This window comes from Nyctereutes procyonoides, unplaced genomic scaffold (genome assembly GCF_905146905.1).
Source record: "Nyctereutes procyonoides isolate TBG_1078 unplaced genomic scaffold, NYPRO_anot_genome, whole genome shotgun sequence".
In the NCBI taxonomy this organism is placed as follows: domain Eukaryota; kingdom Metazoa; phylum Chordata; class Mammalia; order Carnivora; family Canidae; genus Nyctereutes; species Nyctereutes procyonoides.
In genome coordinates this window covers 19,767,044-19,779,271 of record NW_026575033.1, presented here as the reverse complement: position 1 = coordinate 19,779,271, position 12,228 = coordinate 19,767,044, and the positions used below count along the sequence as shown (strand labels likewise).

General features: G+C 36.8%; 1 protein-coding gene across 1 annotated transcript in view; it reads left to right on the top strand.

Moving 5' to 3' along the window:
* LOC129504575 (phosphatidylinositol 3,4,5-trisphosphate 3-phosphatase TPTE2-like) overlaps positions 1-12,228 on the top strand; it is a 111,017-nt gene that overhangs the window by 48,157 nt on the left and 50,632 nt on the right. The window contains exons 8-10 of the mRNA XM_055317340.1: positions 9,256-9,316; positions 10,347-10,428; positions 10,533-10,621. Of these exons, the coding sequence (XP_055173315.1) occupies positions 9,256-9,316; positions 10,347-10,428; positions 10,533-10,621 (232 nt within the window). The remainder of the gene's footprint in view (positions 1-9,255; positions 9,317-10,346; positions 10,429-10,532; positions 10,622-12,228) is intronic.

Sequence of the window (12,228 nt, the reverse complement as noted above, 5' to 3'; positions counted from 1 at the left end):
TGGGACTCGATCCCAGGACCCCAGGATCACGCCCTGGGCTGAAGGCAGGTGTTCAACCGCTGAGCCGCCCTGGGCTGAAGGCAGGTGTTCAACCGCTGAGCCACCCGCTGAGCTTTTTTTCTTGATTGGTCTAGCTAGAGATTGATTCTTTAAAAATCTTTTGAAAGAATCAACTCTGTCTCATTGTCTTTTCTGTTCTTTAAGACTCTCTCGTTCATTTCTGCTCTGATTTTTATTAAATCTTTTCATCTACTAATTTTGAGCTTCATTGTCTTTTTGTAGTTTTTATAGGCATACCTATAAAATTTAGACTGTTTGAGGTTTTTCTTATTTCTTCAGGTTGGCTGGTATCTCTATAAATATCCCTCTGAGAACTCTTTTCTCTGGGTCTCAAAGATTTCAGACCATTGTGTTTTCATTTTCTATTTGTCTCCATATATTTTTTTTATTTTCTCTTCATTTTCCTTGTTAACTCATCTGTTGTTTAGTAGCATGTTGGTAAGCCTCCACATGTTTAGTTTTCCGATTTTTTCCCTGTGATTGATTTCTGTTTCATTCCATTGTGACTGGAAAATATACATGATATAATTCAATCTTTTTAAATTTATTGAGATTTGTTTTGGCCTAACATTTGACCTATCTTGGAAAATTTCTGTGTGTATATAAAAGGAATGTGTATTCTGTTTTTTGCATGGCATGTTCTATATTTATTTATCTATATTATATTTAATAAGGAAAGACACTCTTTCCTTATTGTTATTCTTCCTATGTAATCTATCTATTAATGTAAGTGCTGTGTTAATATCTCCTACTATTGTTGCTTTACTCTTTCTTCCTTTATGTCTATTAATATTTGCTTTGAGTATTTAGGTGCTCCATTGTTGGGTGCATAGATATTACAACTGTTGTCTTGTTCAATTAGTTCCATTATCCTTAGACAATGACCTTCTTTTTCTCTTGTTAGTCTTTAAGGTCTATTTTGTGTGGTATAAATAATGTTACATAGAGGGTTTTTTTTCACTTCCTTTTGCATAAAATATCTTTTACATCTTTTCACTTTCAATCTGAGTGTGTCCTTATAGTGTCCTTATATCTGAAATGAGTGTCTTCAAGGCAACACATAGATCAGTCTTGTGTTTTTATCCATTCTGCCACCCTATGCCTTTTGATTGGAGCATTTAGAGCACTTAACATGTAAGTAATTATTTTCTTTATTTTTTAAATTTTATTTATTTATTCATGAGAGATACAGAGAGAGAGAGAGAGAGAGAGAGAGAGAGAGAGAGATGCAGAGACACAGGCAGAGAGAGAAGCAGGCTCCATGCAGGGAGCCCAATGTGGGACTCCATCTGGGGTCTCTGGGACCACGCCCTGGGCTGAAGGCAGGTGCTAAACTGCTGAACCACCCAGGCTGCCCAAAAATCACTTTCAGTGTGTACTTATTGACATTTTGATTGTTTTCAGGTTTTTTTTTGTGTGGTTTTTCTCTGTTATTTCTTCTTCTCTTGTTCTCTTTCCTTCTGATTATAACTGTATGTAGTGTTATGCTTGACTTTCTATTTTTGTGTATCTATTGTCAGTTTTGGATTTCTGTTTACTATGAGGTTTATATATAACATTCTAAGTATATATCAGTCTATATTAAATTTATGGTCATTTCAATTCAAACACATTCTATTTTTTTATTGAAAATTTTTTCATTTGCTTTTAAATTAGATTTACCAACATATAGTATAACACCCAATGCTTAACCCATCAAGTGCCCCTGTCAGTGCCCATCACCCAGTTACCCCAACCCTCCCACCCACCTCCCCTTCTGCAACCCTTTGTTAATTTCCCAGAATTAGGAGTCTGTCACAGTTTGTTTCCCTCTCTAATTTTACCCTATTGATTCCCCTCCTTTTCCTTATAATCCCTATCACTATTTCTTATATTCCCCATATGAGTGAAGCCATATAATAATTATCCTTCTCCAATTGACTTACTTCACTCAGCATAATACCCTCCAGTTCCATCCACGTCAAAGCAAATGATGAGTATTTGTCATTTCTAATGGCTGAGTAATAGTCCATTGTATATATAGACCACATCTTCTTTATCCATTCATCTTTCGATGGGCACCGAGGCTCCTTACACAGTTTGGCTATTGTGGACATTGCTGCTATGAACACTGGGGTGCAGATATCCTGGCATTTCTCTGCATCTATCTTTGGGATAAATACTCAGTAGTGTAATTGCTGCCTCTTTTTACATCTTTGAGGAACCTCCACACAGTTTTCCAGAGTGGCTGTACCAGTTCAAATTCCCACCAACAGTGCAAGAGGGTTCCCCTTTCTCCACATCCTCTTCAATTTTGTTGTTTCCTGTCTTGTTAATTTTCACCATTCTCACTGGTGTGAGGTGGTATCTCATTGTGGTTTTGATTTGTATTTCCCTGATGGCAAGTGATGTGGAGCATTTTCTCATGTTTGCTGGCCATGTGTATATCTTCTTTAGTAAAATTTCTCTTCATGTCTTCTGTCCATTTCTTGACTGAATTTTTGGTTTCTTTGCTGTTGAGTTTGATAAGTTCAAACTCTAAGATCTAAGCTATAGATCTTGGGTACCAGCCCTTCATCTGATATGTCATTTGCAAATATCTTCTCCCATTCTGTAGGCTGTCTTTTAGTGTTGTTGGCTGTTTCTTTTGCTGTGCAGAAGCTTTTTATCTTCATTAAGTCTCAATAGTTCATTTTTGCTTTTGATTCCTTTGCCTCATAGATGTATCTTGCAAGAAGTTGCTGAGGCCAAGTTCAAAAAGGGTGTTACCTGTGTTCCCCTCTAGGATTTTGATGGATTCTTGTCTCACATTTAGATCTTTCAACAGTTTTGAGTTTATCTTTGTGTCTGGTATAAGAGAATGGTCTGGTTTCACTCTTCTGCATGTGGCTGTCCAATTTTCCCAGCACCATTTATTGAAGAGACTGTCCTTTTCCCAGTGGATAGTCTTTTCTGCTTTGTTGAATATTAGTTGACCATAGAGTTGAGGGCCCACTTCTGGGTTCTCTGTTCTGTTCCATTGAGCTATGTGTCTGGTTTTGTGCCAGTACCACACTGTCTTGATGACCACAGCTTTGTAATACAGCTTGAAATCTGGTCTTGTTATGCCTCCAGCTCTGGTTTTCTTTTTGAATATCCCCCTGCCTATCCAGGGTCTTTTCTGGTTCCACACAAATCTTAAGATTATTTGTTCCAACTCTGTGAGCAAAGTCCATGGTATTTTGATGGGGATTGCATTGAACGAGTAAATTGCCCTGGTTAGCATAGACATTTGACAGTATTTATTCTTCCAATCATGAGCATGGAATATTTTTCCATCTCTTTGTGTCTTCCTCAATTTCTTTCAGAAATGTTCTGTAGTTTTTAGAGTATAGATCCTTTACCGCTTTGGTTAGGTTTATTCCTAGGTTTATCTTATGGTTTGGGGTGCAATTGTAAATGGGATTGACTCCTTAATTTCTCTTTCTTCATTGTTGGTGTATAGAAATGCCACGGACTTCTGGAAATTGATTTTGTATCCTGCCACACTGCTGAATTCCTGTATGAGTTCTAGCAATCTTGGGGTGGAATCTTTTGGGTTTTCTATGTACAGTATCAAGTCATCTGCGAAGAGGGAGAGTTTGACTTCTTCTTTGCCAATTTGAATGCCTTTTATTTCTTCTCATCTGATTGCTGAGGCTAGTACTTCTAGTACTATGTTGAATAGCAGTGGTTTTTGTGCTAGTACCACACTGTCCTGATGACCACAGCTTTGTAGTACAACCTGAAATCTGGCATTGTGATGCCACCAGGTCCCTGGCAGGATCCCTGGGTGGCGCAGCAGTTTAGCGCCTGCCTTTGGCCCAGGGCGCGATCCTGGAGACCTGGGATCAAATCCTACGTCGGGCTCCCGGTGCATGGAGCCTGCTTCTCCCTCTGCCTGTGTCTGCCCCTCTCTCTCTCTGTGTGTGTGACTATCATAAAAATAAACTAAAATAAGATTCCCCTGGCTATTCGGGGTCTTTTCTAATTCCACACAAATCTTAAGATTATTTGTTCCAACTCTCTGAAGAAAGCCCATCGTATTTTGATAGGAATTGCATTAAATGTGTAAATTGCCCTGGGAACATTGACATTTTCACAATATTAATTCTGCCAATCCATGAGCATGGAATATTTTTCCATCTCTTTGTGTCTTCCTCAATTCCTTTCAGAAGTGTTCTATAGTTTTTAGAGTATAGATCATAGATCAATGGAACAGAATAGAGAATCCAGAAATGGACCCTCAACTTTTTCATCAACTAATATTCGATAAAGGAGGAAAGACGATCCACTGGAAGAAAGACAGTCTCTTCAATGAATGGTGCTGGGAAAATTGGACATCCACATGCAGAAGAATGAAACTAGACCACTCTCTTGCACCATACACAAAGATAAACTCAAAATGGATGAAAGATCTAAATGTGAGACAAGATTCCATCAAAATCCTAGAGGAGAACACAGGCAACACCCTTTTTGAACTCAGCCACAGTAACTTCTTGCAAGATACATCCACAAAGGCAAAAGAAACAAAAGCAAAAATGAACTATTGGGACTTCATCAAGATAAGAAGCTTTTGCATAGCAAAGGATACAGTCAACAAAACTCAAAGACAACCTACAGAATGGGAGAAGATATTTGCAAATAACATATCAGATAAAGGCCTAGTTTCCAAATCTATAAAGAACTTATTAAACTCAACACCAAAGAAACAAACAATCCAATCATGAAATGGGCAAAAGACATGAAGAGAAATCTCACAGAGGAAGACATAGACATGGCCTACACGCACATGAGAAAATGCTCTGCATCACTTGCCATCAGGGAAATACAAATCAAAACCACAATGAGATACCACCTCACACCAGTGAGAATGGGGAAAATTAACAAGGCAGGAAACAACAAATGTTGGAGAGGATGTGGAGAAAGGGGGACCCTCTTACACTGTTGGTGGGAATGTGAACTGGTGCAGCCACTCTGGAAAACTGTGTGGAGGTTCCTCAAAGAGTTAAAAATAGACCTGCCCTACAACCCAGCAATTGCACTGTTGGGGATTTATTCCAAAGATTCAGATGCAATGAAACGCCGGGACACATGCACCCCGATGTTTCTAGCAGCAATGTCCACAATAGCCAAACTGTGGAAGGAGCCTCAGTGTCCATCGAAAGATGAATGGATAAAGAAGATGTGGTTTATGTATACAATGGAATATTACTCAGCCATTAGAAATGACAGATACGCACCATTTGCTTCAACGTGGATGGAACTGGAGGGTATTATGCTGAGTGAAGTAAGTCAATCGGAGAAGGACAAACATTATATGTTCTCATTCATTTGGGGAGTATAAATAATAGTGAAAGGGAATATAAGGAAAGGGAGAAGAAATGGGTAGGAAATATCAGAAAGGGAGACAGAACATAAAGACTCCTAACTCTGGGAAACGAACTAGGGGTGGTGGAAGGGGAGGAGGGTGGGGGGGGTGAATGGGTGACGGGCACTAGGGGGGCCCTTGATGGGATGAGCACTGGGTGTTATTCTGTATGTTGGCAAATTGAACACCAGTAAAAAATAAATTTATTATTAAAAAAAGAATGATGAATGGATAAAGAAGATGTGGTCTATGTATACAATGGAATATTATTCAGCCATTAGAAATGACAAATACCCATCATTTGCTTCAATGTGGCTGGAACTGGAGGGTATTATGCTGAGTGAAATGAGTCAATCGGAGAAGGACAAAGATTAAATGTTCTCATTCATTTGGGGAATATAAATAATAGTGAAAGGGAATAGAAGGGAAGGGAGAAGAAATGGTTAGGAAATATCAGAAAGGGAGACAGAACATAAAGACTCCTAACTCTGGGAAACGAACTAGGGGTGGTGGAAGGGGAGGAGGGCGTGGGGTGGGGGTGAATGGGTGACAGGCACTGAGGGGGGCACTTGACGGGATGAGCACTGGGTGTTATTCTGTATGTTGGCAAATTGAACACCAATAAAAAATAAATTTATTATTTTAAAAAATGCATAGCAGTGGTGAGAGTGGACATCCCTGTCGTGTTCCTGATCTTAGGGAAAAGGTCTCAGTGTTTCCTGATTGAAAATGATATTTGTTGTGGGCTTTTCACAAATCTTAAAAGATATTGAGGAATGACCTTACCTGGGGTAACTCTTATCTGCTCCACATGTTTTCATCCTCCATTAGGCTAGTCGGATGAGTTCTTATAATGGCAAAAGGCAAAAGCTAGAGTAGACTCTTACAAGGGCTTTTGCAATCACCTGCTCTATGTCATTCCATTGACCAAATCCACTCATGTGATAGAACCCAATATTGAAGTACAAGAGCAATACAAGGTAGATGCAGGGAGGATAAAGTATTTGGATCATTAAGGAAATCATTTTTTTTATTCTAAGGCGAGGAAACTTTTCTATACATGCAAAAAATTATGAACAATAACTAGTATATATTCATAGTCTTGAGACTTGGGCAGTCAAATAAAATCAGTTTGTAAATGTTCAAAAGGTCTTAAAGAGGAGTGTGAACCATATCTTATCTAGGTTATGCTATTTATAGGTAAGACATGATTCTACTCCCCTGACCAATTTTGGGAAATCTTCCAAACCTCTATTTAATGTGGAAATGACTTTATCCATTCCATAATGGGAAGAGTTATGGAGTAATTTGACCAGGGTCCATTGGATGGATTATGGCACTTCAGGATAGCCACCCTCAAATTGCCAGAATCCATCTCTAGAAATAAAGTATCCTTTGCCAAAATTGCTTTTCAGTAGGTTGAGCTGAGAACTGTGAGTTAATTACAACTTGTCTAAATTGATTCATTTTCCTTTTGTAGATTGGTGTGATAAATATAAATTTAGCAACAATGTTGGCTGGGGTGTTAAAAAGCCACAAGCTTCATTTAGCATATAAATCAAAGCAAAAACATTACTCTTGACTTCTAGGGTGTTCTCTAGACCATTGAGGTAGAGTTTTTTCTAGTTCTTAACACTTATCTCCTTGGGATTTTGAAAAAGTTCTTATAAGCCATGATCTTTTTACCATTTTTAATTAGCATATGTGAAGAAGAGGTAATAAATCATCAGTTTTTATAAAATTCATGAATTATAAACTACCTCAAAAATCATATCTACTATCCATATGAATATTTACTTTCATCTTTTGTCTGAATGCAGGCTCATGTCTGAGCTATTTGTTCAGCTACCTGGGCAGACTGAGAATTAGGCAGTGGAGCTGTGTTGGTGCTTCCATGTTCAATTAATAACAACATATCCTACACAGAGTATGCTTTTGTTATATTTTAAATGAAAGCAATCTACAAACTAAATTAAATCCAGTTAGACTAAAGGATACAAGATTCAGATATGGAAACAATTCCTGAGAGAATGCTAAGTGGTCATGTGGTTCCCCTTCACTCTTAAGATGGAGTAAATTTGCAGGATTAGATTTTTAATAACAATGAATAGTAATATGCAGAGCAAACAGTAGGATTTCACACATGGTAAATTTGCTAATATAAATGTCAAATGTGGCCTAGAAGTAGCAAGAGTTGTACATATGTGGGAATGAAGAAGCAAGCACTATGGTGGAAGTGTCAAGTTTGGCCAGTGCCGCCACCACATGCAAGCAATGAGGATGTATCTTCATCTCCAAATCAAGGAATGTGCTGATAGACAATCACATTGAGTGTAAACTATTCTGTTAATATTGTGTGAACACAAAGAGACTGTTATGAGTTACTAGTTTATACTATCATAACTAGTTTATAGATAATACTAGACATAGTCCTCTTCACTCAATTTTACTGAAAATTATTCTCCTCTGTTATATGTTTGTTATATGTACCATTTTTTTAACAGAAATTTCAAATTTTTATAAAGTTGAACCTAAATCTGTTGATCTTCCATTGATTCAACACTTTGTTTTTCCTTATCAAAAGAATTGATTAATGTTCACTTCTTAGAGATATTTGTGGGGTTTTTTAGATCTTATTCCTCAATCTATCTGCATTTTATTTAGTGTGAAGGATCTCATGAATTTTGATGTGTATGAGTCTATTTATTTCCCCATTCCAACATTATGCAGACTCACAGTTCACCTTTTTGACTATTTATTTCCTCCTGATAATTTAACCAATTGATCATTTTGATATCTTTTCTTTTTCTTAATATGAAGCTAGTAAACATGACTCAGGGTACTATACTCATCAATTTTTTAGCTATTTTAGTCATTTTGTTATTGTACAGAGAGAGACACATGCACATGTGTGTATGTTTCAGATGGATAAATTTGCTGAAAATATTGTATTGGTTATGGTGATAGTAACTGTTTTTTAAATCACTATTTCTTATTTGAAAAGTTATGCATATATGCATATATTTGTGTGTATATATATATATACATATATGCACATACACAAACATATGTATTCACTTTAGAAAATATGCAGGAGATCCAAAAAAATCTCCATATTGCTACCACTTAACTAAAACTTAATATATTTATCTTTTTCTATCATGCATATATACATACACAATCATATCATACAGTTTTGAATCTTTTATTCATTTAAATGGTGCATAGGAAGATTGTAATATCCAGATCATTATCTTAAAAATCTATCTATTGCAGTGCCTGAGTGACTCAGTTGGTTGAGCCTGTGACTCTTGGTTTTAGCTCAGGTCATAATCTCAGGGTCGTGGGATAGAGCCCTGTATCAGGCGCTGCACTCAGCAGGAAGTCTGCTGGAGATTCTTTCTCCCTCTTCCTCTGCCCTTCCCCCTGCTCATGTGTGCTCTCTCATTTTCTCTTTTCTTTAAAAAATATAAATAAGAAAACCTATCCAGAAAACATATCTAGATAAGAAACATATATTACTGTGAATTCAAAATTTGGAACAAATTTACTTATGGCTAGTTAACTATCTCTGGTAGCTTTAAGCAATGTGTATTTATAGTAGAGGTTAATCAGAGTAGTCAAGTACAACACTGTGCGCTTTTTGAAAACCGTCAGTGGGTGAGATAGGATTGGAATGTACATACTCTATTCCCAAAGTCTTCCCTAAAAGGTGCTAAGTGAAGGACAAGTGAATAAAAGGTAATGACCATTTTGGCTTTCTCCTAAAGAATGGCTTAAATTGGTGCCATCTAGATTTATATATGATATGTGTCTATTTGTTCTAGGAAGTTGTGCGGTTCCTAGATACCAAACATCAAGACCACTATCAAGTCTATAATCTATGCAGTATGTACATGCGTAGATACTTTGCTACTATTGATAGAAAACAGATCACTACATATAAGATGTTTCAGTTTTTACATTTCATTTAATCATAAGTATTTGGTGGGTGGTGGGAAGTGAGTTTAAAATCTCCATCTTGCACTGGCTCTATTTTGTTGGAAAAAATAGCTCAATAGCATAAATACCCTGTGGGGGAGGCAGGAGGCTCCAGTGGCAGCAGACCCATTTTGGGCAAAATCTGCTCTAGTGGTATTAGGTTTAGGAAATACTTCTGTTTTTCCTGCCACCTTGTGTTTTGAAGACAGACAATTCAACAAATACATTTTCTAATTCACTAGGAGTGAAGTGTAAGGAGAGCAATACTCAAATGAAAAAAATCCAGAGAGTCAATAAACAAGGGAAAATATGCTCCAAGAGCAAAACCTTTTATAAAACAGATTATATCCTGGCTTACTACTTTGTGTGTTTTGACTTTTCCTCTTCCTGTATATTAAACAGACAGTTTCAGGAGGCAAGCAGTCTGGTTGGCCACATTTACTTCTGCTCTGTGGTGTCTATCTATTATATGTATGATAATATGATGTAGCCTGCTGGAAAATTAAAAGTAAGGCCTGTTAAACCCAAATAAGTTGGGCTTAGGTTACTCAAGATGGACAAACTACTACTATCTCTGTTTTTCAGACTCTTAATATTCTGAAAAATAAAGCAGCAAGAGCCAGCCAGAAAGCTCGCTTTAAAGGTGGATAAGGGAGATCCCTGGATGGCTCAATGGTTTAGTGCCTGCCTTCAGCCCAGGGTGTGATCCTGGAGTCCTGGGATCGAGTCCAAAGTCCGGCTCCCTGCAATGGAGCCTGCTTGTGTCTCTGCCTCTCTTTCTCTCTCTCTCTCTCTGTCTCTCATGAATAAATAAATAAAATCTTTTAAAAAGATAAAGGCGGATAAGGAATTTATAAGAAAAAAATAGAACTTCTTCATAACTTATTTACTATGTTTATTAGGTATAGATATATGACATAAATATCATTTATTTTAGGTGAAAGAGCTTATGACCCTAAGAACTTCCATTACAGGGTCCGGCGAGTCAAAATTGATGATCACAATGTCCCCACTCTAAGGTAAGTTTTATGCCAAGATGACTGTCAGAAGAAAGCTAAATACACTGGGCTGGATTTTTTTTGATGTATTTTAATTCAACTAAAAATTTTACATTTGAAATCAGTGAGATGGTGGCATTCACTAAGGAAGTAGATGAGTGGATGGCTCAAGATGACGAAAACATCGTAGCGATTCATTGTAAGGGAGGCAAAGGTAAAAACGTTTTTTTTTTTTAATTTCTCTTTTTCTAAACAAATATTAATACATTAAAGTACAAGAACAAGATACAAACTGATGTTAGTATTAATAGTTGTTAAAATCTTTGGGGTGCACCTAGGTGGCACAGTGGTTAAGTCTCTGACTCTTGGTTTCAGCTCAGGTTACAATCTCAGGGTGATGAGATTGAGTCCCTTGCCAGGTTCTGTGCTCAGTGTGCGGAGTCTGCTTGAGTTTCTTTCTCCCTCTGCCCCACTGCCCCCTACTCTACTTTGTCTCAAATACATAAATAAATCTTTAAAAGAATTGTTGACATTTTTTTATGTCAGCTTCAAGACTGAAGGAAAGGAAGGAAAGAGGAAGGAGGGGAGGGTGGAAGGTAAAGAATAAAGAAAGGAAAAACAAAACTAAGAAAGGTTGAGCATATTTTTTGTTTACTGACTACTTGGGTTTCTTCATTTTTGATTTCCCAAAATATCTATGAAAACAAAAATGTGTAATTTTAGAAACTGTTAGAACACTTTTACTTAAGATTATTCTTAAACTTTGTAAGAACTTTTTGAAGTTTAAGGAGCCAACAGTAATGCTATTGCAAAACCCAAAAATTATAGTGGAATTTTTATAGTGTAGAGATACAAAGGAGCTGATTTTGGTGAGGTAAAATGGAAAAAAAAGTGTAAATTCATTCAATTTAAATTGAGTTAGATTTTCTCTCATTCAGCTTTAGGCTTTTAATAATCATCTAAGCATATTTCACTATTTTTGACCAAGAATTGCATTTTTGGTAGGCTACAAAACAGGTTTTTTTTAATTATTTATTTATTTATTTATGATAGTCACACAGAGAGAGAGAGAGAGAGGCAGAGACACAGGCAGAGGGAGAAGCAGGCTCCATGCACCGGGAGCCCGATGTGGGATTCGATCCTGGGTCTCCAGGACCGCGCCCTGGGCCAAAGGCAGGCGCCAAACCGCTGCGCCACCCAGGGATCCCTAGAAAACAGTTTTTTTATTGCATTCCAGGAAAACACAATACTTTAAAATTGCCTTATTATAATTGAGTAAAATCAAGTTTTAGTCTTACCTGAAAATAAGTTTCAAGCCCATGAATTAGTAGATAGATAGCTTCTATCTTTCGCTCTACAGGTTGAAATATTCTGAATATTCAATTTCCATACCATGCATAAATGAAGACTGTAGAAGTGAAGCCATAAGGCATTGCCAGTTTTTTACTCTTTTAATTATAAACATAGTCATTTCAAGTAGCTCAACCTAAAATACTATAATCCAAGCAATCAACTTCAGTTTTCTTTTAATTAAAGCTAATTCCCTACTTGAAAGAGAAACTTCATTTCAAATTTCATTTTTAATTTTTTTCTGAGAAGGGACTTCAGTTATTCTGTTTTCACATGTGTTTCATTGATTCTCCTGTAGGATTATTTGGCAAGCTGGTATTCAGCCAGTATGCACCAGAGTAGCCTCTTTTTTCAAGTTTTTTTTTTTAATTTCATGTTTTATTTTTTTTTTTTACTTTATGACTTCCCTTTATTTTTTTTCTTAATTTTATAAATTAATTTTTATTGGTGTTCAATTTACCAACATACAGA